The sequence below is a fragment of the Loxodonta africana genome, chromosome 10 (assembly GCF_030014295.1).
Source record: "Loxodonta africana isolate mLoxAfr1 chromosome 10, mLoxAfr1.hap2, whole genome shotgun sequence".
Classification (NCBI taxonomy): Eukaryota; Metazoa; Chordata; class Mammalia; order Proboscidea; family Elephantidae; genus Loxodonta; species Loxodonta africana.
Window position 1 is genome coordinate 45146587 of NC_087351.1, and position 24931 is coordinate 45171517.

At 37.4% G+C, this 24931-nt stretch overlaps 1 protein-coding gene across 1 annotated transcript in view; it reads left to right on the forward strand.

Annotated features, from left to right (window-relative positions):
- The window catches only part of LOC135232489 (neuronal PAS domain-containing protein 3-like), a 626617-nt gene that overhangs the window by 87229 nt on the left and 514457 nt on the right, over positions 1–24931 (forward strand). The window contains exon 2 of the mRNA XM_064291850.1: positions 20646–20893. Within this exon, the coding sequence (XP_064147920.1) occupies positions 20646–20893 (248 nt within the window). The remainder of the gene's footprint in view (positions 1–20645; positions 20894–24931) is intronic.

Consider the following 24931-nt stretch of genomic DNA (forward strand, 5'->3'; position numbering starts at 1 on the left):
AATCATACGGAGCTTGACCCAGTACTCAGGCTGTAAGACTTGTCCGTTGGTATTTGATTGTGATGAATAGCTGTGATTTTCTTACTCATATTTTTCTTTGTATTGAATAGCTCTCTTATGTAGACTACCTGTACCTACCTAGTTAGTTCTGCTTGTTTTCGAGATGATCTGATTTTCAGTTGCTTTAGTCCAGATCTCTTTACAGATCACTTGCTTACATCCAGCATTTCCATCCAGGACCTCCCACTGATAGCATGGCCTGAGATGGACCTGTCTCTCATAGCTCATTTAGCCTCTTCATGCCTAGGAACGCAAGTATCCTGAGCACAGAGGGGAAGGAAACTCCAGTTTGCAACGGGAAATCAGCGTTTCAGGAGGAATAGACCTTCCTTGGTGGGAACATGTTTCCGTATGAGCTAGCTGTGTGGGTATCTGTTGAACTGCTGCTCTGTCAGGGGATGGGCGGGTGAATCTCCAGGAAGTAGTCCCTCATACAAATTTGAAGTACCCAAATGAGGTCCCAAAGTACTGGTTGATCTTACATGAAAGCAGAGCACACTGACAGAGAGTAAAGGGGCATTTTCTGCCTTGTTTCTACCTTTCATGCACAGATTATCAAAAAGTTTATAGAGCTCATTTGTAATGTGCGATGTAAAAGACCCAGACTGATTTAGCATATTAAGATCTAAATCTACATTTAGCACATAAAAAAAACAAACCAAACTTGTTGCCGTCTACTCGATTCTGACTCATAGCAACCCTATAGGACAGAGTAGAACTGCTCCATAGGGTTTAAATGAATGCTTCTAGAAATCATTATGAAATGAATAAGCTCCACTGATTTCAAATGCTTGCAGTATTTCTTACAATTTCTATAACATTTTGCAACATCAGAAGTCATCCTTGTGCATCTTTGGGGTTATTTTCTCTGGAGGCATTGGCCTGATGTTTTTTCTCTTCCCTTATCATCGAAGTCCAAATACAGATATTGATAACTATGCATCATAACTGATTTAAACAAAATTCCCAGGAAGACCTCTAAATGAAGGCTATAATTTTATATTGGCTTTGTAGTGACATGAGAAAATCACTTGTTCTTTGCCCTTATGGATTTTATAATGTCATCCAAGTCTATCAATAAAATTACAGCCTACAGTTGGGCATACACCATCCCTTACTGCATTGTATATGTAGTGGTGGTGTGTGTGTGTGGGGGGGAATTGTAGTGCATCTGCCCTGGGATGCACTCCAACAGGCAGTATTAGGGGAGCATGTGTGTTCTTTATCACTTGAGATCTGCTGTACAATCAGTCCTGGAGCTGCAGATGAATAATAGTGCCTGACTCTTCTTGCATAGGAATGTTTGTCTTGCTTCCACCTGCTGAGAGTGAAATTGACACGAATCGTACCATCCTGATCTGTTTGATAAAGCAGTAGCCTCTGCACGTAGACATCATGCCTGTCCCTTCAACGTGAAATGCCAGTGTTCATGCCAGAGGGAAAGGGATCCTGGCAGAGACCAGGAGCAGATTGACAAAAGAAAGTATACACAGGAGCAAACACACACACACATACACAATACAGAAAAGGCATAAATCCCCTACCCAGGACCGAAAGAGACCCAACTGTAGGCAAATGGTTCCAAAACTTGTGTTGAATTTCAGAAAGCCTCTCTAGACAGAAGGAGCCATCGTGGTACAGTGATTAAGAGCTTGGCTGCTAATCAAAAGATGGGCAGTTCGAATCTACGAGCTGCTGCTTGGAAACCCTATGGGGCGGTTCTACCGGAATCAACAGCAACAGGTTTGGTTTTTTCAGGTTTTCTCTAGACAGATGTCTTTTTCAGTCATCCTGAAACTTGTAGAGTTTTAACACTTTGCCATAAATGGCTTGGAGGGACTCTGCCATCCTGACTCCTTTCTTTGTAATTTCTTAATGTGTTTTCTTGGGAGTGTTGCCTATGTCCATTTTTTTGTTTGTTTGTTTCTGATTATACATAAACACTTAGATTGCGCAATGATATGCAATAATGATATGAAGATCCAGGTTTCTTCCTTCAGAATTTTTTTTCTGTCCCTTACTGCTATGGCTTTATCTGACTTGCAGGAAGGATTTAAGCGATTTGGTTTACTGAGTACAACTATGTACAGTTAGCCCCGAGAGGCCTTGCGGGAGGTCTGCCTGGCCGTCTGCCTTCGTTCCTTCTTTGCTTCCTGCCTGCCTGTCTTCTTTCCTTCCTCCCTTCCTTCCTGCCTGCCTGTCTTCCCTCTTTCCTTTTTTGTCTCCCCCCCCCCCCGCTTTTTTGGGTAGATTTAGTTTCAAAACACCATAGCATCATGTTGGATGTGTTGTCTACCATTTTTAATCATGAATTTTGAAGGTGTTCAGATAATCAACACCAGAATCACCTCTTAACAAATACTTATTGGGTTTTTTAATTGAGAATATGCTATATGTGGAAGATACTGTGCTTTCAGCATTATTATCATACTAATAACAACAAAGTCGTCTTTATCATTTGCTTTTAAGAAAGTATTAACATAATCCAATCACTAATTTTGGGGGATTACATTTTGATGATTCATTATGTAAAGGGCTATTTTAATTATTTATACAGATAGTCTCTGAATTATGAACATCCTCTTGTCCTTGCCCTTTAATGTTATGTAAATTTGCCCTCACTTTGAAACCACCGAAGCAACTCCTACTAGCAACAAATTCTTTTTTTTTTTGGTAATCTTTAGGTGAAAGTTTACAGAACAAATTAGCTTCCTGTTGGATATTTTGTACATAAAATGTTTCATGACCTTGGTTTCATTCCCCACAATGTGTCAGCAATCTTCCATGTCTGCCCTGGTTTCCCCATTTTCTTTCATCATGATTTTCTACCCCTCCCTGCCTTCTTTTCTTTGCTTCTGGGCAGATAATGCCGTTTTGATTTTGTATAACTGACTGTTTTAAGGAGTATGTTCCTCTTGGATGTTATTGTTTATCTTATGTGCTTGTCTGTTGTTTGGCTGGGTGGTGGTCTCCGTGAACGGCTTCCTCTCCAGGTCAGAAGGGTGTCTTAGGGCAATAGTCTTGGGGGTTCCTCCAGTCTCTGTCAGACCAGTAAGCCCTGTCTTTTTTTGAGTTTGATTGTTTGTTGTACAATTTACTCCTACTCTGTCCAGGACTGAGTGATGTGATCACAGTCAGTGTAGTTGGTAATGGTATCTGGGCACCATCTAGTTCTTCTGGTCTTGGGGTTGTGTAGGCTGTAGTTCATGTGGTCCATTGGTCCTTTGGACTAATTGCTCTCTTGCGTCCTTTACTCTGCCTCACCCTGGATGGGAAGAGACCAACGGTTGTGTCTTACATGGCTGTTCGAAAGCTTTTAAGACCCCAAGTGCTAGTCACCAAAGTAGGATGCAGAATATCGTCTTTATGTACTGTGTTGTGCCAGTTGACTAGAAGTCCCCGGGTCTATGGTCCTTTATCTTCTAGCCTAGGAACTTCATTGTGCGAGGTGTTTGGTTATGTCTAAGAGGTTTTCCTGACTATACTGCTTGTGTGCTGTTTATGAGCTGCACCTACAGTCATGTATGTAGAAATATCTACCATCAAACCTATATTTGGTCCTAAGTTTTTTTTTTATGTTCCCTTACATTCTCTCACACCTCTTGATGTATCTACCTATTTGTCCATTCATAAATTAGTGTTCATTAATACTATTGCTTTAGGATTGTCTAAGCCATTGTAGTTACTGTAGTTGCCCTTTATTCTTGCCTTCCTTTCAGTGTCCTCTGTTGCCTTGGTCATGTTGTACTGACTTCCCCCGTATTATATATTGCCCTTACCCTCACCGGTATTAACTCGTGTCTTCTATCTAACTGGTAATTTTTCTTCCCTCCCCCTTCCATCCTTGGTAACCATCAAAGATTTTTTTTTTTTACTTTTTTTTTTCCTGTGTGTAAACCTTTTGTTGTTACTTTATAGTAATGGTCTCATACAATATGTATCCTTTTGCAATTGACCTATTTCACTCAGCATAATGTCCTCCAAATTCATCCATGTTGTGAGATCTTTCACAGATTTGTCATTATTCTTTATCATTGCATAGTATTCCATTTTTTTTTAAATCACAGCTTGTTAATACATTGATCTGTTGATGGGCACTTAGGTTGCTTCTACCTTTTTGCTATTGTGAATAATGCTGCAGTGAACTTTGTTGTGCATATGTCTAGCTGTGTCACGGCTCTTATTTCTATAGGGTGTATATCTAGGAGTGGGATTCGCATCACAATTGTCTTCAGTTGCTGCATGTGCAGCTTTTAAATCATTGAATAGGCTTCCAGCCTTTTCTTGCAGTAAAGTAAGGCTAAGTAAGAACCATAAGCACTTATCCTGACTTACCTGACTTACTCTTAAAGACACACTCAGGAATGGATCTTGTTTGTAACCTGGGGACTGCCTGTATATATATATATATATATATATATTCAACTTTCTGAGCTACTTTCAAAAATAGGGTAAATCTTATGTAATGGTAACTTTATCTAATTTTTCTAAGTATTATAGAAATTTTATAGAACAGAGAAGTAAAAGTAGAAATACTACCACTCAGAGGTTATCACTGTTAATAATTTCAGTTTCTCTTCTTACAGTCGAACTTTAGCTTTCCTCATTTCCTCCATTTTCTGCCTCTTCCCCATTTCTTCAGTGTCATTTGGCTCCGCTACACATCTTCATATCCTACACCTTCATCCACCCCATAATTAAATTCTACTCTCAGGAAAGGTTATTAATAGTATTAAACTACAGGTTGCTGACTGCCACGGGCTAAATGCAGTCCACTGAGATCTGCAAAAAAGTTTATTTTTTAAATAAATTGCCAATATTTTTTAAAAAAACAGAAGATTTTATATTTAAAGAAATCCAAGTTTTTGGCTTCTCTTAAAAAGTAAGACCTGAAAGTTTGGGCTCAAATTTTCATCTGGTGACAAATGATTTTTCCTAAATAATGAATGCCTCCTATTGGCAGGGCAAGAGTCCTGGTGGTGCGATAGTTAAGAGAAGTTCGAATCCCCAGCTGGTCCTTGGAAACTGCATGGGGCAGTTCTGCTGTGTCCTGTAGTGTCACTATGAGATGGAATCGACTTGACAACAACAGGTTTGGAGGTGTATTGGCAGGGCAAATGCTCTCCAATTTGCTACACTTCCCACCACTTCTTGTTATCTGCCCAACAGTGAAGTTCAGCAGACATTTATTACCAAGTGTGAGCTGTTTTCTTTCATCTAGTCCTCTTTGCTCATTCCTATTATTTCTTCGGTTCCTCTAGGTATTTGAGTTTGTGACCCTTTAAATTCATTTACACTAGACTGAAAATAATAAAACTAAAAATTAACTCTGTTTACATATATGAATTATATGAGAAGAAAAATGATTAAACAAAATGATTCTCTGAGAGGGAAATTGAGTGAGGAGGAAAAGATGGAGTTGACATGAGGAGAGAAAAGAAGGCTTTTGAAAGACCACCCTGGCACACTTAACAAAACGTCAACTTTGTCTAATGCTAGTAATGCTCAAATATTACCTGTAAGAATTTAGGAAATGCTGAGTAATTAGAGAAGTCATGAAACAGTCCTATGGATAATTCAACCGTGTATCAACAGTGGCGTGTGTGTGTGTCTGTGTGTTTGGAAAGTGACTTGGTCCCACAGCCAGACAAGTATCTGTTGGGAACATGACCAAATTGCGCCATTGCTCTTGGTTACTCATTGATCTCAACACCATCTTTGTAACAAACTGTTGGGAAACACTGCTGCTTTCGGGAAAGGTGACATTAATTGACTAAGTGATCTTTTCTTGGCTGAAAACTCAAAAGGATATTTTGTGGAGAAACCCTTTGAGATGAGTATCTTGGTGCACAAAACCAAATGAAATGTAGAGAAAAGATAGAAGTTGAGTATAAGAAAGAACTCACGTAAAGTACTTGAAAGGTGGATAAATGGTAGGATTATTAATTTTGGTGTAGGACTGAACTGATTTGTGAGGTCAGGAGTGTACTGCTCAACCATATTGGATATGTTTCATATTTTTCAACTGATTATTTGGTAGCTTGTAGATTCATATAATCAGATTACTTGTGGAGGCTTTGTGATGGAGGCCAATTGATAAAATTGTTGGCTTCCATTGCGCCATTTCAGTTAAGCAGTCCTTTTTACATGGGCCTACAAAATATCATGGAATCTTTGGGTGATGCAAACTGTTAATGCACTCAGCTGCTAACTGAAAAGCTGGAGGTTTGAGCCTACCCAGGGGTGCCTTGGAAGAATGGCTTGGCAATCTGCTTCAAAAAATCAGCCGTCAAAAACCCTGTAGAGGAGCACAGCTCTGCTCTGACACGATGAGTCAGAGATAAATCAATGGCAACTAGTTTACAAATTATCATATGTCTTTCTACATCTGGGAACTCACTATCAACAGCTTGGATTCATGTTGCTATGAAGGGTATAGTAATTATTTGTTCAAAATGAGAAAATTCAGTGCTGACTTTCAATTAACAAGGTAACTGAGTCTTTTTGTTTTCATGTGTACTTAAGTCATGGCACAACCCTTTGTTTTTCCATTAGCAACTTGGACACTCTTGAAATGGACAACAGCAACAACAAAAGCCTCATTATTTTATCCTTATTTAATTTTAAACATTTATACAGTGCAGTGTTGCCATATCCTTATCATGCGGTTACATAACTAGATTTGGCTGAGAATAATTACTTGTGGTTCCTCACAGTCAGAATTTTATGAATGGCTCTATACTCTATACCCTTTTAAGTTTTCTGTTGAAATAAACTTTCTCTGATGGAAGTCAGCATCTCATAATCGTTACATATCAGCCATGCTGGAAAATCAGAGGCTGGTAGAGCTTTAATAAGTATTAAAACAGCAACTGTATTATTTTGAAAATAAACCAGAGGATTAATTTATTTTTTTTGCCCAGAAGCACAACCAAAGAGGAATAAAGTTGTGCTTTTCAATTTTGTAATCTTTTGCCATGTCATGTAGCAGGCTAGAAAAAGCTGAATTGTAAGGGAAATAGGCCATTCGTTGAACCTTCCAAAGTCATTAGTAACTTAAGAACTTGCTCTACTTTTCCTTTAAAGCAAATATTTTTCTGTTTTCTTGTTGACAGGGAAAAGCCCTTTGGTCTCATGGAAGCTTTGATTTTGATGATCTTTCTCTCATTTTAGATATTGCTTGGATGACCAAAAAGGTTTAAAAGGAGATGGGGAATTTTCTGAACTTCAATTTTGTCTTATTCATTATGAAATTGAAACTACCTGTACCAGAGGTTTTCCAACGCAGTCAACTGACTGTGTTCACGCCTCTTCTATTTCCTATCATTTTGTCAGAGCCTGGGAGTGTTCTGACAGAGAAGCTTTACAAAGTGAACTCAGAACTGAACTATGTAGATTGAAACAGTGATCTAAGGACCTGAATTGCAGTTTAGGAGGCTAGAAGTCCTAATTCAGGGTGCCAGCTCTACAGAAAGGCTTTCCCTCTGTCCCCTGTGGAGGAAGGTCCTTGCCTCTTTAGAGCTCCTGTTCCTGGTCCATCTTCCTGTGGCTTGGGATCTCTCTTCCCTCATCTCTGCTCTGCTCACTTGTTTAATCTCAAAAGAGACTGACCCAAAACACACCCTATACTTCTTGTTGTTAGGTGCATTCGAGTCAGTTCTGACTCATACCAACTCTTTGTACAACAAAATGAAACACTGCCCTGTCCTGCTCCATCCTCACAATCATTGTTATGCTTGAGCCCATTGTCGCAGCTGCTGTGTCAGCACATCTCCTGAGGGTCTTTCTTTCACTGACCCTCTGCTTTACCAAGCATGATGTCCTTTACCAAGCATGATGGTCCCTCCTGACAACATGTCCATATTATGTGAGACGAAGTCTTGCCATCCTTGCTTCTAAGGAGCAGTCTGGCTGTACTTCTTCCAAGACAGACTCGTTCTTTCTTCTGGCAGTCCATGGTATATTCAGTATTCTTCATCAAGCCGTAATTCAAAGACACCAATTCTTTGGTCTTCTTTATTCATTGTCTAGCTTTCATGTGCATATGAGGTGATTGAAAACACCATGGCGTGGGTCAGGCCCACGTTAGTCTTCCAGGTGATGTCTGCTTTTCAACACTTTAAAGAGGTCTTTTGCAGCAAATTTTCCCAATGCAGTGTGCCCTTTGATTTTTTAACTGCTGCTTCCATTTGCATTGACTGTAGATACAAGTAAAATAAAATTCTTGACAACTTCTGTCTTTTCTCTGTATATCATGATGTTGCTTATTGATCCAAGTTGTGAGGATTTGTTTTCTTTATATTGAGGTGTAATCTATACCAAAAGCTGTAGTCTTTGATCTTTATCAGTTAAGCGTTTCAACTCCTGTTCACTTTGAGCAAGCAAGCAGATAATCTGAGAAGCTGGACTATGTGAAGAAGAACAGGGCATCAGAGTTGGAGGAAGACTCATTAACAACCTGCCTTATGCAGATGACACAACCTTGCTTGATGAAAGTGAAGAGGACTTGAAGTACTTGCTGATGAAGATCAAAGACTACAACCTACACTAATCCAAAATGGGATTATAACCACAGGCATAGAGGTTAGGATTTACAATACATATCTTGGGGGGACATAATTCAATCCATAACAGAGGACTAAGCATCTCTAAGGTTTAAAAAAAAAAAATGTATCTATGGAGGACTTGGTTCCAGACTGAGCAGTGGAAGCCTAGAAACAAACTAGCATTTTCTATGTAGTCCCACTTTATAAAGTACCAGAGTGAAGTATCGTGTCTCTTCCAAGCCATTGAAAATGTTTTCAGCCTTTTGTTCATTGTGTCGAGAATATCCCATGATTTGTTTCTAATGTTTGTTTATAAAAGAGTCAGTGAATGTTTTTAGCAATGTTTATTCACATCCTTTATTATTTTTTCTTACAATTTCCTAGAAGCCAGCTTGGGCCAAAGGTAGACACATTTCTAAGCCTTTGGATATGTATTTGCCAAAATACTTCCTAGAAAAATTATGACGGTCCACACCCCCAGCAGCCATGTACTATGCTTTTGGAGTTTTGATGAAAGATGAAGAAGTAAAACTGCATCTCAACCAGTCTGATAGGTGGGCAATAGAGTATATAGTCTCTTGAGGCTAATGGTCTTGTATTCTTAGTTGTAGTGTTTAAAGAAGGGGTAACCATTTTACTTAATTATCTCTATTTTACAGAGGAATGCAAAGAGCTGCAGTATAATGGTATGTTTACTGATGTCAAGTAAAAGCATATGCTATGTTTGCAGTGTTCACTTGACTATAACTTTCATGTTACATACTTAAAGATCTTCAGACATGTCAAAGCGTGCTTTCTCCTTTCCGAGTGCATCATATCAAGTGTGAAAGTTTTCAAAAGCTTTCTCCCACTTGGTTCTGCTTTCAAAAGTGTTTGAAATCACACTTAAAGAAAATTAAAAGAAAAAAATGAATTTTCTCTCTATAAAAGGTCGTTTGAATTTGAATTCCAATGTAGTTTAGCTTGGGACTTACGGTAATTCACAGCAAATCTATTTACTCCAAATTGGAATGTGTCTATAAGCCAGAAAAATATGGGTTTTATTGGCTATTTCATTAAGGAATTGATGTTTCCATAAGAATTATTATGGAATTTTTATTGGTGCTCATACATTAAATAAAACATCAGTGACTTTATAATCATGTAAATATAATAAGACAGAAAAGGATACATGAAGACTTTATTCCTGTAGAAGCAATGCATGCAGTGGTGATAAGGACTGACTTGAGAGTCAGTTTGCTAAGGCTCAGGTTGTAGCTCCAGCCATCATTAGCCTTGGGAAGTTACTTCACCTCTCCGTGCTTTGACTTATTTATGGTATGGGGACAGTCGTTTCTTCTACGGTGACCAGCTGTTCTGGTTTGCCCAGGATTGTCCTGCTTTAAGCACCAAAAGCCCAGGCAGTATCCAGGGAAAAACCTCCCTGAAAAGGATGTAGAAGATGGTAGAGTTGAGTTGCGGGGGAGGGAATACAAGACCCATAACTCCATTGCTGTTCAGTCAATTCCAATTCATAGCTACCCTATAAGACAGAGTGGAACTGCCCCACAGGGTCTCCAAGTCTGTAAATCTTTACGGAAGCAGACTGCCACATCTTTCTCTCACTGAGCAGCTTGTGGAATTTGGCAGCTGAGGACTTAACTACTGCACCACCAGGGCTCCTAGATCCGTATCATGGCACCAAAAATGGCAGCTGAAAGAAACAGGATTTTTAGTGTCAAATATCCAGCACAGATTATCTACCTTCCATAATTGCTGTTGCTGCTCTTATTCCTGATTGCTGATATTGATAACCATAAATTAAATGAGATAATGTTTAAAACACTTAGATCCTGGCTGAAATATAACAAGCATTCAAATGGGGTAGGTTTTGTTATTATTGTATTAGGTTCCATGCCATTCTTTGGTGACACGGCATGATCTCAAAAACAAGAAACAACACATGTACTCTTCTGTCTCTGATACTATGAAGATTAGTACTGTCCTTCCTTGGAGTGGTACAAGTTCCAGCAGTTTCCCTTTGCATGATCAGTAAAAGGTCTTGCTGTCACAGGGTACCCATCATTCCCTCTCATTTTGCCTTTCAGCAGAGATGCTCCAACCCTTTCAGATATTTAGCAGTAGACTTTTCTCTCAATGTGTGCTCACGACTCCTGTTACTCCTAATGGAAGTTACACATGTGTGCTTACCAGGATGAGAAAGCCTTTATCCCAGGCAAAGACCATGCTCCTGAATCTCTTTCTAAACTTCAGACCTGAAGAGAGCATGGCAGGGAATTGCTGCTTTCTCTCTATATTAGCTTCTCCAGTTTCCTTTTAATTGGAGCCTGCAACCCAGATTCTTGTAACTTCAGGGGGATGAACAATACAAATTAAGATCTGGATGCTTTCCAGGAAGGGCTCCGCTCAAAGAACACTATTTTTCTTTCTTTCTTTTTTTTTTTTTTTTTTAACACGGTTGTGGCTATTCACAAATCGCATGCAGTTGCCTAATGAGTCCATATTTGCTTCTGAGGTTTCGCATTTGCAAACGACACTGCTGAGAAAGTAAGTGAAGTGTTCACCCACCTCTGGTGTGAGCAGCCTGAGTTAATGTATAGGACAGATAAATACTAGCATAGTGGAAATTCTAAACCAGTGGTATAAAACCTTCAAATACAATATCTTACCCTTGTTTGGGACATTCATTTCTTCCCAAGAATTCTTTTTAATGTATAAGACTTCAATTTATGTTTAAGAACTAGTAAACTATAGCAGTTTGACAGCCATTCACACTTAATTCTGTGCATTAAACCAACAGCATTCTTTTCCACAAACATCCATTGTTAGGACAATGCTCTCAGACAGAATTTATGAGAAATGGAATTATGTTACCAAGGAGATAGCATTTACTATAATGAAGAGTAGATCCTAGAAAATGGCCCCTTTTACAGCAGCTCAGAGCAGAGCCACAAAAGCAATTGATTGGTCTTGGCATTTAGTCTTATATCAGCTGTGTCATCCATAGCTTCAGGAGTGAGAACACTAATCTAAAGTGACATTTCTGTTCTGGCGGGCTTTTCTGCCCTGATGAAAGCAATTACTTCATTCCTAAATGATAATTTGCAGGAGTTTCAACCACTTTAATTGATAATTTTTTTTTTTTTTTTTGTTCTGAGTTCAATTGTGAAGTGATTAGCTGATTTGGTAAATAGAAATTTAAGGTGTGAAATATACAAGTTGCTCTAAGGTAAAGTGCTGTTTATTGGGTGGAGAGACATTTCTTGATAAAGCTGCAGTATTTCCATTATTATGAAACAGCCAGTTGTATAGCTTCAAGTTCTGGGGGAAGATGAAGAACAAAACACTTTGATTCATGAGGTTTTTGGCAGACACCAAAGCATACAATGAATAGTTTGGTCTTGCTGTGGTCCATTCAAGGGTTATTTGAATCAAGGTGAACATCGGTTGTAAAGGATTATGCGGATCTCTCCACTTTCTTTATTACTATTCTAATGACTCATTCTAGAATTAAATCCTCTTATGTAAAGTGTTCACAATAAAAATGCTCATTGGCTAAAACCAATTAATTAAATTATTAAGTTCAAACATACACAAAGCATTTTCTAAAGATGAGAGAAGGCATTCAGTTGAATGGCTTTAATTACTCTTTTGATCTATTTTACTAAAAGTCAAATATGGGTCATGATTATGCAATCAAAATATGTTGGTCTAAAATCTTAAAGATGCATCCTGATTTTGATGCTTTATGAAATGTTAGCAGTTGCACATCTGTTTTTGACACATTTTTTTTAAGCGATCAATTTCATGATATTTTCTTACGTGGGGAAAAATAATGGTCATTTCACATCTTAAATGAGAAAAATAGAGCAAGAATGAAGGTCAAACTGATTTAGCACATCAAACAGTCTTTGTCAGCCAACCTTAATATATCCTGAGTTTGTGGAACAAATGAAATTTTGCTGCTATGTTACACTTTGCTTCCAAACAACCATTACAACTGGTTTTATATATTGTGTGAGCACCAGACCATCAAACAGTGCATCTTCACTGACGTGTCGCTGCAGCAATGATCTACAGCAGCAATCTGCCATTTATATAAGGGCAAAATGTGCATCTATATTTAGTTGTGAAATTGGCCTATTATACTCTTGATGTTTACAGAGGCTAACATAAATTAATGATGACAGCTATGAGCAGTGCATTAGTTAAGCAGCAGAGTTCTTACCTTGAACTTGAAGATTCCAGTTTTAACTTCTAGCATGTACTATACAGCTTTCTTTTCACATTACAGGAAGGTTTCTGAAATTAGTACTTTTTCTTGGAGACCACTAAAGCCTTCCATTTTGGGGCTATGTTGTGCATGATCCTACCAGCTAATAGTTGTTTAGGTATTTCTCAATTACTTTGCCTTGTAAGAAAGCTGATGTTTACAATTGAGCAAAGAAATTACACCTAGAAGATTAATTTTCTCTGCAGCAGGATAATTTGATTAACTTTGAACTTTGTGTGTAGTCAATGTCTGGTATAGGCTTTTCATTGTAAGTAATGCAGGAAGGGCAAGAGCTGCTTATAGAATCTTTACTGGACTTTTTCCCTGGGAAACCTCCTCATTCAGCTCATGTCAGGGCAGGTGTAGATGCTGGGGTAACTATGGATTTCTCCATTAACTATGGCCAGAGATCTGACAAGTGTGCAGGTGTTCAAAGGTTCATGAGTTAAAATGCGGGAGCCTTTGATGAATTTTTGATGGCTGCATTTTTAATACAGGCCGCCTTCTTCCTTTGAGCCTGCGTGCGAGATTAATTGATAAATAGTAGAGGTCTGTAGTGCTGGATTCTCCTAAGCAAAAACAAGAAAGAAAATCCATAAAAACTTGCCTGTCTGGCTTCTTAAAAAAAAAGGCTTCTTAGGAGTACTTTAAAAAGGTAAAATTTAAAGTGGTTTTGGCTCTACCTCTCCTTTCCCCTACACTTAGATGACCAAAAACCTGCCATGTTCTTTTATAAAGACTAGTTATTGTTTTCTAGAAGTTTACATGATTGCGTTCACACTGAGATTTAGAGAATTTTCTTGTAGGGATTGTCTGGATCTGTTGATATTGTTGGTATCAGAAGCTCTTCCACAGATGTAATGATAAATTGTTTAAAACCTGATAAAAACCTTGCTATGAAGAAATCATTGGGGAGAGAAGAAACGCTTTGTTAAATTGGATTACTTCTGTTGATACTCTGTGACAGTTATTATTTTTGCTCCTCGTCATCCTCTAGACTGCCAGTTACATTCATAATCGTTATAACTGTTACTGTGAAGTAGAGAACCAAGGTAATCAATTTTGAAAACTTAAATTTAGCCAGCCACAAAGGATAACTTTTCCTTTTTATATTGAGTTATGCAGTACAAAAGTATTTATTTTTCCCAAAATGGACAACCCCCTTAACCCCCCGCCCCAAAAAAACAACCCAAGCCCACTGCCGTCAAGTCCATTCAGAGACATAATGACCCTATAGGACAGAGTAGAACTGCCTCATAGAATTTTCAAAGCTCCTTTACAGAAGCAGACTGTCACACCTTTCTCCTGTGGGGTGGCTAGTGAGTTTAAACTGCCAACCTTTCCGTTAACAGCTGAGCACTTTAACCATTGTGCCACCAGGGCTCGCCAAAATGGACGAGTGTCCCAATGAGCAAATGACACCCTCCCTGGGGCATCAGAGAGATTGCAAATCTTGAGTCAATTTCATAATATTTGCTTGGTGACAGTGGCAGTGCTCTCTTTCTTTCTTCTTTTCTTGGTTGTTATGTTTTGCTTAATTTTGGTGGGAGTAGAAACTTACGACTTGACCTTGCCCCCAATGTGGAGGTTTAGAAGGCAGATGCTGCTGCCTCATGTCCATACCTCCTGTGCTCCACACACTGTGAGTGAGCTCTCCATGGTCCTGGATTTAGGGCTCTGCTTGACCTCAAGGGAAACTTCTATGTTTGTGATATTTTGGAAGGTATTTCAAAAGATTATCTTCCAGCCAGGAACACACATATATTCTTTCTGACCAATAATTATCATTGCCATTTTAAAGTCTTTCATAGAAGTTTTTACAACCTTTCTGCATAATCCGTAACCATAACAGCTACTTTGAAGTTCATTTTTATATATAAACCAAATTGCTTGTCTTGCATTTGAATGCCATTTTTCTCCTGCTTTAGCGTACTATGAAATAGCTAGTTGTTGTACTCAGTATGAAAAATCATTTGCTTATAAACCTCTAAGCTTCTATTAATGAAACATTTTTAATTTTAACAACCTATCATGTACAAAATATAGACTGTAGGCATAATGAGGACTATAATAAAAAGAAAAATTCATATATCTGCACTAAAGTTTTATTTTACTTGAGTACACAATGTGATATGTTAGAGCCAGTGAATTGGAAGCATATTGGTGAGTACATAATATGTATTTTAAACAAGTATTGTGATCGTGGACCTAAAAGTATAGAATGATCAGTGTGAAGTGAGCTTAGGCTTGCATTTAACAAAACCTTTTTTTTTTTTATATAGTATTACTGTGTTCCTGGCACCATTCTAAACATTTTACAAATAATAGCTAGTATAATTTTAAAAACAACTTATGAGTTAGATAGTTTATCATTCCATTTCACAGATGAGGAAAACCAAGGCAATAAAAGTTAAATAACTTACTCAAATTTACATAATTAGTAAGTGGTAGGGCCAGGATTTAAATCCAGGCCGTGTGGCTGCAGAATCCATGTTCTTTACCTCTGTTCTCTGTTGGTGGGGAAGAAACCCTGTGAGATGCTTTAGCCAGAAGTTTAAGAAAGTGATCATCATGATTTGAGAGAACATGGGAGGAGTTTAATGAATAAGCGTAAGTTACACCTTGTCTGATATTTCCCTTCGGTTGATTTCTGCTATTACCACGTTGGAATTTAAATGTACTAAAGTGAACATCAAGGAGCCGTGGTGGTGCAACTGTTAAGTACTTGACTGTTGAACCCACCAGTGTCTCTGAGGGAGAAAAGACTTGACAATCTGCTCCTGTAAAGATTACAGCCTAGGAAACCATATGGAGCAATTCTGCCCCTTCATCTAGGGTCCCTATGAGTCAGAATCGACTTGACGGGACACAACAACAGCAACAACATGAACTTCATAGTGGTAGTAGGGAGAGGAGTTTGAGAGAACAATGAAGAAAACAAACAGGTGTTAGAACTTTGGAATCTGGAACTGGAGTTAAAAAAAAGTGCTACAAAGTAAGGTTTGATTAAAGAAACATAGTTATAAAGAATTATGGAGAAATAGGGTGGTAATCTTAAATGGTATTAGGGTTAAAAACCTTGGACTTTTTTCCTGGATAAGTTTTACAATGATGATAGTAATACTGCTTATATGATGTTTACAGTATCATAGGCATTTACGCACATTACTCAATCCTCTCAACATTTATGAAGTATTATTATGCATATTTTACAGCTAAGGAAATTGAGGCCTGAAGAGATTGACAGACCTACTGAAGGTTGCCCAGCTAGTAAATGGCTGTGGGAGGATGTGAATACCCGTAGTCTGGCTCCATCCAGAGTCCATACTCCTACTCCTATGCTTTTTCAAGGAAGTTAAAGGATAGATTAATTGTATTTTGGACATGCCTAAATCCTTCCAACTTCATAAAATTCTTCTGAATTAAAGTTTTTTAAAAACTCTGAAGTGAATTCTAGTTCATTTAGAGTTTACAAACTATCTTAGTTGTTAAAATCTACAATAGTCTTAGGAACTTACGGTTTCATAGCTTACAACATGATACCATGGAAATCATCATGTGGGCCATTTGCATTGGTTCCATAAGATTGGCAAAATAAGCATTGCTTGTCATCCTGAAATTATAAATGATAAAACTGAGGTTCCAGTTTGTGACTTAGGATCACAAAATCTGCACGCAGCCAGTGTGGGTCTACTAACCCTTCACTAAGACTTTTTCTGCAAAATACACAGATTCTCAAATGACGTATGAGAGAATCAAAAGCAATCATTTAACATTCAACAAAGCACTGTCCTTTAAACCTCCATTACAAGTCATGTGTTGGGTGGAGAATGACTTCTATCTATACTTACAGGTCAAACTTTAGGAACTTGTGAGAATCGTTGAAGTGTTGAGTAGAAACAAGAATTTACTAATGTTATTTAAAACAGGGATACTTGTTTAGCCTAAGTTAATTCTCACAACACCAATGATGGAGAGTGGAATCCAACTTTATAAACCTTATAAGAGGAAATTCTAGATAGCCATCAGAGTATTCCTTTTTTGGTTGGTGTTATAGGCATCTTTTGCGAATCCAAAAATCATGTACTATCTCCCAGAAATATATATATGCATACAATTTTACATAAGATTTCCAGAGATTTAGGTATATGTGTGGACCTTTTGAAATGGTTTGTTGATTTTTTTATTGTTGGGAATAATTATTGGTAATGCCGGTAACATAGTCGTCAAAGAAAGCTATACATTTTGACTGAGGATTATTGAAGAATCTCTTCTGGTTATCCAGAGTCTAAGTGGAAGAACATTAGGACCATGGGAAGTTTAGGCTCAGGAAGTAACTTATTGTGGATCTGAAGTTTAATCGTATTTTAGATGGCAGAGATCAGCACCATAACGTTTTACTCATGCACAAGCAATTCATTTTTTCTTTAATGTTCCAGAAATGCAGCTACAATTTTTTGGCGTAAAACAAAATGAACAAAGTTTATTTTAGGTTTTAATGTAGCCTTAATTCCATTCGAGAGCTGCTTATAAATGTTCCACTTCACAAAAACAGGCAAAAGATTCATCCACAAGCTGGGCCCTTGTCTTCAGATCTTTAGCTTCATCTATTATATCAGCATCTCAACAACCTTTATAGTCTGTTGACTGTAGTTTATTGCTGTAGCTCTCAAAACCAATTGCTACGTATTATAGACACAGTACTGTCGTTCTCAAAGTCTCTGAACCTATGGTGCCTGAATAATGATGTGATGTGGGAGTCATGGAAACTCTTTGTTATTAAGATTATGGCCAAGAAGATTACTCCAGTAGGGTAACACAGTGTGTGTTAGAGTTTAAAAAAGGGAAGGGGTATTGAGAGAGAAAAGAAATCAACAGGGATGTGTGAGACAGGAGCACATAAAGTAAATCCTGCCTTGTGCTGCTTCATAAAAGTAGGTAAAGGCTCAGAGAACTGTCTTTAGGCAAGGATTCCAAATGCATGTATATCCACTTACTCGCCTTTACTGAGTAGATACAGGAAACCACCTGCCTCTATCTGGCTTTTGGAGACTAGTACATTGCTCCATGTGGTCTTGGTTTTGTCTCCCAGTGAGGATGAATATTTTACTTAGATTATTGAAAAGCCTGTCCACTGATACCAATTTCAGAATAGTTGCCTAACCCTCTACTTGGCTTGGAGACCCTGGTGGCAGAGTGGTTAAGTGCTACGGCTGCTAGTCAAAAGGTCAGCAGTTTGAATCCACCAGGCGCTCTTAAATTCTATGGGGCAGTTCTACTCTGTCCTATAGGATCGCTACGAGCCAGAATCTACTCGACAGCAATGGTTTTTTTTTTCTTCTACTGGGCTTTAGTTGAAAACAATTATGATAATAGAAATATTAATTAGATAACAAATGAGTGCATTTGGGATCATTTGAGTGACATGTCTAAACAAATGCTACATGGAACATCGTGTAAAACTATCTTCAAAATTGGCCTCCCAGATTATTACCCAGTTGTAAACTGAGTCCTTGATCCATTTTTGAGCAGAAGACATGTTTTATTTGACTTGCTTAATTAAAGAACATTTAAGTAGCGAACATACTAAAACTGGGCAATGTTATATGAAAATTCAGATTTTGTTCTCTAGAAATAGCAAAAGATCTAGCGATACCAGGTATGCCTTCCCCAAAGCTGCAGTCAAGTTAAAAGTGTGTGGCACTGTCCTTTTGTCTAGAGTGGTGCCCTGTAGTGCCCACAGTCTCCACCAGTCCTCTTCTGTCATTGATAACTCCTTCCTGAACCCTGAAGGCCCTTGAGTTTGTGACCCCTGATCTAAAGCTCCATCAAAGTCACTTACTGGACCAAAACAAACAAAAGTAATTTTAGTCTACCTTCTGGAGTAGTATTCAATTACAAAAACACGGATAGAGCAAAGCGCTGAACTTCAACAACTGCACCTTTCCTTATGTACAGGCGATAGAGAAAACATGTCAGATCCATAGCCCCATTGGCACAGCTGTCTCAAATGGCGTTAGATTGTTTTTATTATCTGAAGGGAGGAAAGTGAATCATTTTCTTATCCTAAGATGTTAGCTTGGATTCTGGCTATACTTTGTCAGATTTTCAGACATCTTTCATTTTATTTACATAGCTTTCAACAAGCCTTAACATTGAATGGAGGCTCCCGAGATATTGGGGAATAATAAGTGGCATAACATATCTTTTCCTTGTAAATTAGCAATGTTTCTGCCACAGGTTATCACCTGAGGTATATCAAGGGACAAGGGTTTGTCACCTGAGACTGCTGTGACTCTGAAAATGAAAACGTTAAGTTGACTGGTTCCGAGAAACACATTAGTTAGATAATATAGAATATTTTTAATAGATTAAAAATGAAATTGGCTCTGCCATTAGCGTAGTGAGTAACTGACCGGAGTGTTAAAGCATTACTTATATAATATAGCTATCCAGTCAGATATTTTTGTTTTCACTGAATACAATGTTTCCATTTTGAAAAATGTCAGGTATGTGTTCTAATGTAATATGTTATATACTTCTGCATAGTATACTTACACAGACTGGAGCCATATAACCAAACTCATCTTGATCTATTCTGTTCTTGCTTCCTTCCTTCTTTCTCTCTTTCTTGTTATTTTATAATGTAAGCTAGAATGCCAGCTATAAAAATTCAAAATGCCTTCAGAGTTCAAAAATGTGGATACTTATAAATGATTTTAATAGCATCTTGGTACTGTAAATATTACCCAATTAAAAAAAAATCAATGTCTGATTTTGAATTTATGGTTAGACACAGAGCAATTCCAAATGGGTGGAATTCTCCTGTCGGATGTGCACTCACAACTTCAGTTGTTCCAGATTTTGCCCTCAGCAATGTGAGCAAACTTCAAACAGAAATGCACATGAATAGTTAAAGGGAAACACTGATCCCACCTGTTGTCTCTTCTGTGAAATAATATGTCTATAATATTTATAAATTTTAATAACCCAACAGGGCTTTAACATTCAGCATTAAATTTATATTATCCTAAAGTTCGACTTTTCTGAGAAATGTATTTTAATAGCTCCATCTTATAGAATCTACCCATCTACAAATGAATCTCCATTAGTAAAGAATTAAAGGTTCTGTTTATCAGTCAATTATCAACACAGCTATAAAGTTACATTAAAATCTTCATTTTCAATATGATGTTTTCTTTGTATGACTGAAGTTTGTTGTCCTTCCTGAGGGCTGGAAATACATTGACATTAAATTTGTTGATTCTGTCAAAGTGAATTGTGTTTAACTTGTATTCCCCAAGATGAAAATTGAAATAAATTTTTAAAAAATGTATCCTTTTGATGTTTTAACATCCTATAGTCATGAAAGTTAAATAAACAAGATGGCTAGCTTGAGAATATATGTATAATGCAAGCCCAATCTTTTAAATTGCTTATAGTTGATAGTATCAAGAGTCACCTATAAACCTTATGTCTTAGATTCAGTGAATCTATCTCAATGCATGGAAGATTGAAGAAATAAACCTAATAAGCAAAACACTATTTTTTTTACTCATTGTACTTGAATTTATGGGTTATAAGGCCAGAGTGAAAATTTATGGTTTTAGTGGACATTGTCTAGAATTCTTCTTATGCACCCAGAATTTTGAAGAAGATTTTGGTAGGTCTTTTGTTGTTTAAAACAAAGGAAATGAAAAGAAAGTACTTTTTGTCTGATGACAGAATCACATCTTCTAAACAACACTTTCCCACTCTTTTGATTTCAGTTTACAAGCCTTGAGAAAGGAGAAATCCCGAGATGCTGCTCGCTCCCGTCGAGGAAAAGAAAATTTTGAGTTCTATGAATTAGCCAAGTTGTTGCCGCTTCCTGCAGCCATTACCAGCCAGCTTGACAAGGCATCCATCATTCGACTTACAATTAGCTATCTGAAAATGAGGGACTTTGCTAACCAGGGGGACCCTCCGTGGAACTTGAGAATGGAAGGCCCTCCACCTAACACGTCAGTAAAAGGTAAGCAGTAGGCCACTGTTCGGTCTAGGATATGGTGGTCTGTAGGTGTCTCTAAGATGAAATGTTTACCATCATCCTTTCTTCTTTTCCTGCATATCAAATCCTTAAAAGGGATACAAATGTGGAAATCTGAACTCTGCATGAGAAAGACACCATGTGAAGGTGAAATAAACCTCTTCTTTTTTTCTATTTTATTTTCAAAAAAGTCTGTTAGCCTGAATAATCTGTCACTTTATATAAGGTTTCAGAGAAATGACTTACATTTAAGCATTTCTTGGGTTTAACTTATCTTATGCTAATATATGCAAAATGTCCTTGATGGGTGGAGTAGGGGGATGTTTGTTAGAGGGTGGAGCCAATATTTTTTGCCTTCAGAAACTAAACACAGGAAGGAGGGGAGCCCACCATAACTTTAGCAGTTAATGATTTTGAATTAATAATTTTATTGATTCACAAAAACCAATCTATTGTTCATAATTCAAGTTTCTCTCTCTGTATATTGCCTAAAAGCTGCAAATATAAATATGTATCTGTTCTCTGTATCCTTGATACAGTTAACCTTTAACAGTTATTTTAAAAATTTAAGCCTTTTTTACTTTGATACTTAAGAGAAGTTTCTTGTGTATTCTGGAAATTCCTTATAATTTATGGCATTTTTAGCCTATGAATATGCATGCATATATTTATCGATGTATATGTGGTGTTGGCCATTGATTTTCTATCTTTAAAAGTGTATTATTCAAGGCATAGGACGTAAGGGGCCAATGGTTTCTTGTGCCCCATCCTTGTGTCTAGATCTGGAGAGCATGGAAGAAAGCTATGCATTGGGGCATGTTGCAGGCAACCTCTTTGGGGAGATGAATTGGGTTCTTTAGTTATGTGGTTACACGTTGATAGCTACCTTTGGAGGAATCTCTGTACTCCTGGGTGCCGTAACAAAGGTTACTAGTGGGGTCTGTAATCTCTTATAAGATTGAAATGAAGGGTCAAACCAACCAAAAAAAAAAAAGCAGTGGTGATTTACAGTGTCATGCTAAAAGGTGTGTTCATGTGTGTGTACATGCATGTGTGAATCTGTTCATACTGTTGCCATTGTTATTGACCTAGGGGTTGGTGTCTCATATGCTTGTTAGAAGAGGAAAATTTGAATTTTAACTGTAGCAGGCTATTTTCCTCTAGAGCATGACTTGGCAAACATTTTCTGTAAAGGGCCACATATGAAATATTTTAGCCTTTACGGGTTTCTCAGCTCCGCCATGTAGTGTCAGATCAGCCACAGACAATATGTAAATTAAAGAATGTGGCTGTGTTCCCATAAAACTGTATTTACAAAACACATAGCTGCCACCAAATTTGGCCTACAGGCCATAGTTTGTGGACTCCTGCTCTTGAGTGTAAGAATGGCATTAAAATGTGGAGGAGAGTACACAACAGAGGCACCTTTCGGGGACTGAATGTCAGTATAAGGTAACCGAGGACAATTAAACCAAGACACATTCATGCTAGTCCTTTTACAGCCCTTGCAACATTCTTGCTTAAGAATATCAATTTGCTAATACAGTCCATGTTCCAAATGTTAATATAGTAGCAATTTTTTTCAAGCTCAAGATGTAAATATAATCATAGTAAGTTCTGTTAGATACATTTTTTCACTCTACTTTGAGGCATAAGGACTTATTCAGTAGGCTATCCTCATGCCTATTCCAGATCATGCAAGATGGAAGGATACCTTCAACAGGTTAGAAATCTCACAAATATGTACAAAATATTATTATTTAATTTAAAATAAATTGATTAAGGGACTGGACTTGTATTTAGTTAAGCATAATTATCTCTACCCCCCATTTTTTATCCAAAAGCATTTATAGTTTATGGGCTGTCTTGGAGTGGTGGCTACCAGAGTAGAAACATCTAATGGTTCCATTGTTTACTCATTGTTTTATGATGTGATCGTCCAGCTTACTTTTAGAATCATGACCTTTCAGCAATTACTGATTTGTAGATAATATAAACCCATGCCCTCATTTTACAGATGAAGGAAGTAATGTATAAAGGATTTTACAGTTAAGTGTTCACATACCGAAGACTAAAATTAAGTTTTCTTGCCCTTTTTTCTTAATGTTCTGCATATCACATCTTATCATTTCTAATGAGAACATTCGAATTTTATGTCCTGGGTGTTGCAGTCTATAGAAGAGCATGGTGGTGACACTGAGAACAATGGGGAGGTTGGAATGGGTATTTAGGAGCCTGACAGGAGATGACAGATTTTTTTATTTTTAAAATTCCATCTAGATGATTGCAGAGCATCCAAGTTGGTACGTGTACACTCCCACTGTTGGGAAATTGGTGACAGGCTACCACTGAAGATGTAAACATAGTGACTTAATACCATTTACCTGAGCTCTCAAAGTTGCTAGAGATGTGATGGACAATTTCTGTAAGCTGGTTCTCTGTACAATATATGTACATTTTATTTCTTTACTCTAGTTCTTAAATGCAATCTTGCTACTCATTCTGATCAAACATTCATGAAACAACGGCATCAAAAGGAATGCATTTTAATTTATTGAGGTCTTCTATGTTGTGCCCTTGAAGAAGTTCATATGGATAGATGAGGTCATATAAATTGCCGGCAGCATCACGTGAAGTGCAGTTCATAATCCAACAATAAAATGATAGAGATTATACTTCATGCTTCTCCAAGCAATCTCTTGAATAAACTTAAAGGCGTTTGAAAATTTGTACGAAAAGTACTTATACTACGTAGGCAACATTTTTATTTTGGTGTTTTGTTTTTTAATGTCATGAGTTGTTCACATTAATAATTAAAATTTAAAGCTTAAATCTAAATTTGTCTCACCCTTCTATGTGGAAATTTAGTCATTTTAATTTACTGCTTTGGAGAGGTCTTTAACACTGCCCTGTATTCATCACATCTTTTCTTAAAAGTCTATAAAAGTTGATGAGTTTGTTTTGCGATGCCTGTTGCGTACATATTATTACAAGTTGTGCTTGTAGAAAGAACACTCGAGTGGCAGTGTGTAATATGTCCAGAGACAATTACTTCATGGAAATGATATGTTAAGCAATTGGAAGGTAACAGATAGTTTTTTCCATTATCTTAGAAATATTGTATTGTTATAATACAGATCAGATCTACAATGGACATTATGCATTATTCAAGAAATGACCAGGCATTCTCAGCAGTGTTTCAGCTAAATAACTGATGATTGTAACCTTTAAAGAAATCTCATTGTGGTGACTGTTGGTAAATCACTTCTCCATTCATAGTAATCTCTATTTAGGAGCTATCTAGAAGCCATTATATCTTTTATTAATCTGAAAGGCAATAGCTGCTGATTTGACATTTGCTGAAACTAGATAAATTTTCTGTCTTTTTAATATCACAGACTTCAGTCCATTTCTGGAGTATCTCTACTGCAACTCTATTACTATAGGAATATTTACCATTGGAAGCAGAAGTTTTATTTCAATTTAAATATTGCCACTTTTAAATAATTTTCCTATGTGTATGACAGGCAGCTGTGCTAAAATATGTAAAATACGTCATTTTTAGTCTTTGGAACAGAAAAATTGAAAAATACGCAAGACAACTGGTAATTAAAATCAGCTGATCCACATTAGGGAAGAACTTCAGTAGCTTCGTAGAATTTTCCATCACTATTTCAAGGATCTGCAGTGAGTTAAGTAGATAGATGTTCTGAGAGGAGAAACTTAGGACCTTGTTGAAGCAACACATGATCTATCCTTTGCCAAAGACCAATTTTTTTTATTTCAGCAATGATGTTTAAGGAATTCATTTAAAATAATCATGTAGAGTTACTGGTGAGGTTCTTGGGTGGTGCCAATGGTTAAGTTCTCAGCTAGTAACCAAGGATTAGCAGTTTTAAAGCCACCCAGAGGTGCCTCAGAAGACAGGCCTGGCAGTCTGCTTCCAAAAGGTCACAGCCTTGAAAACTCCGTGGAGTAGTTCTACTCTGTACACACTGGATTGCCATGAATCAGAACCAACTC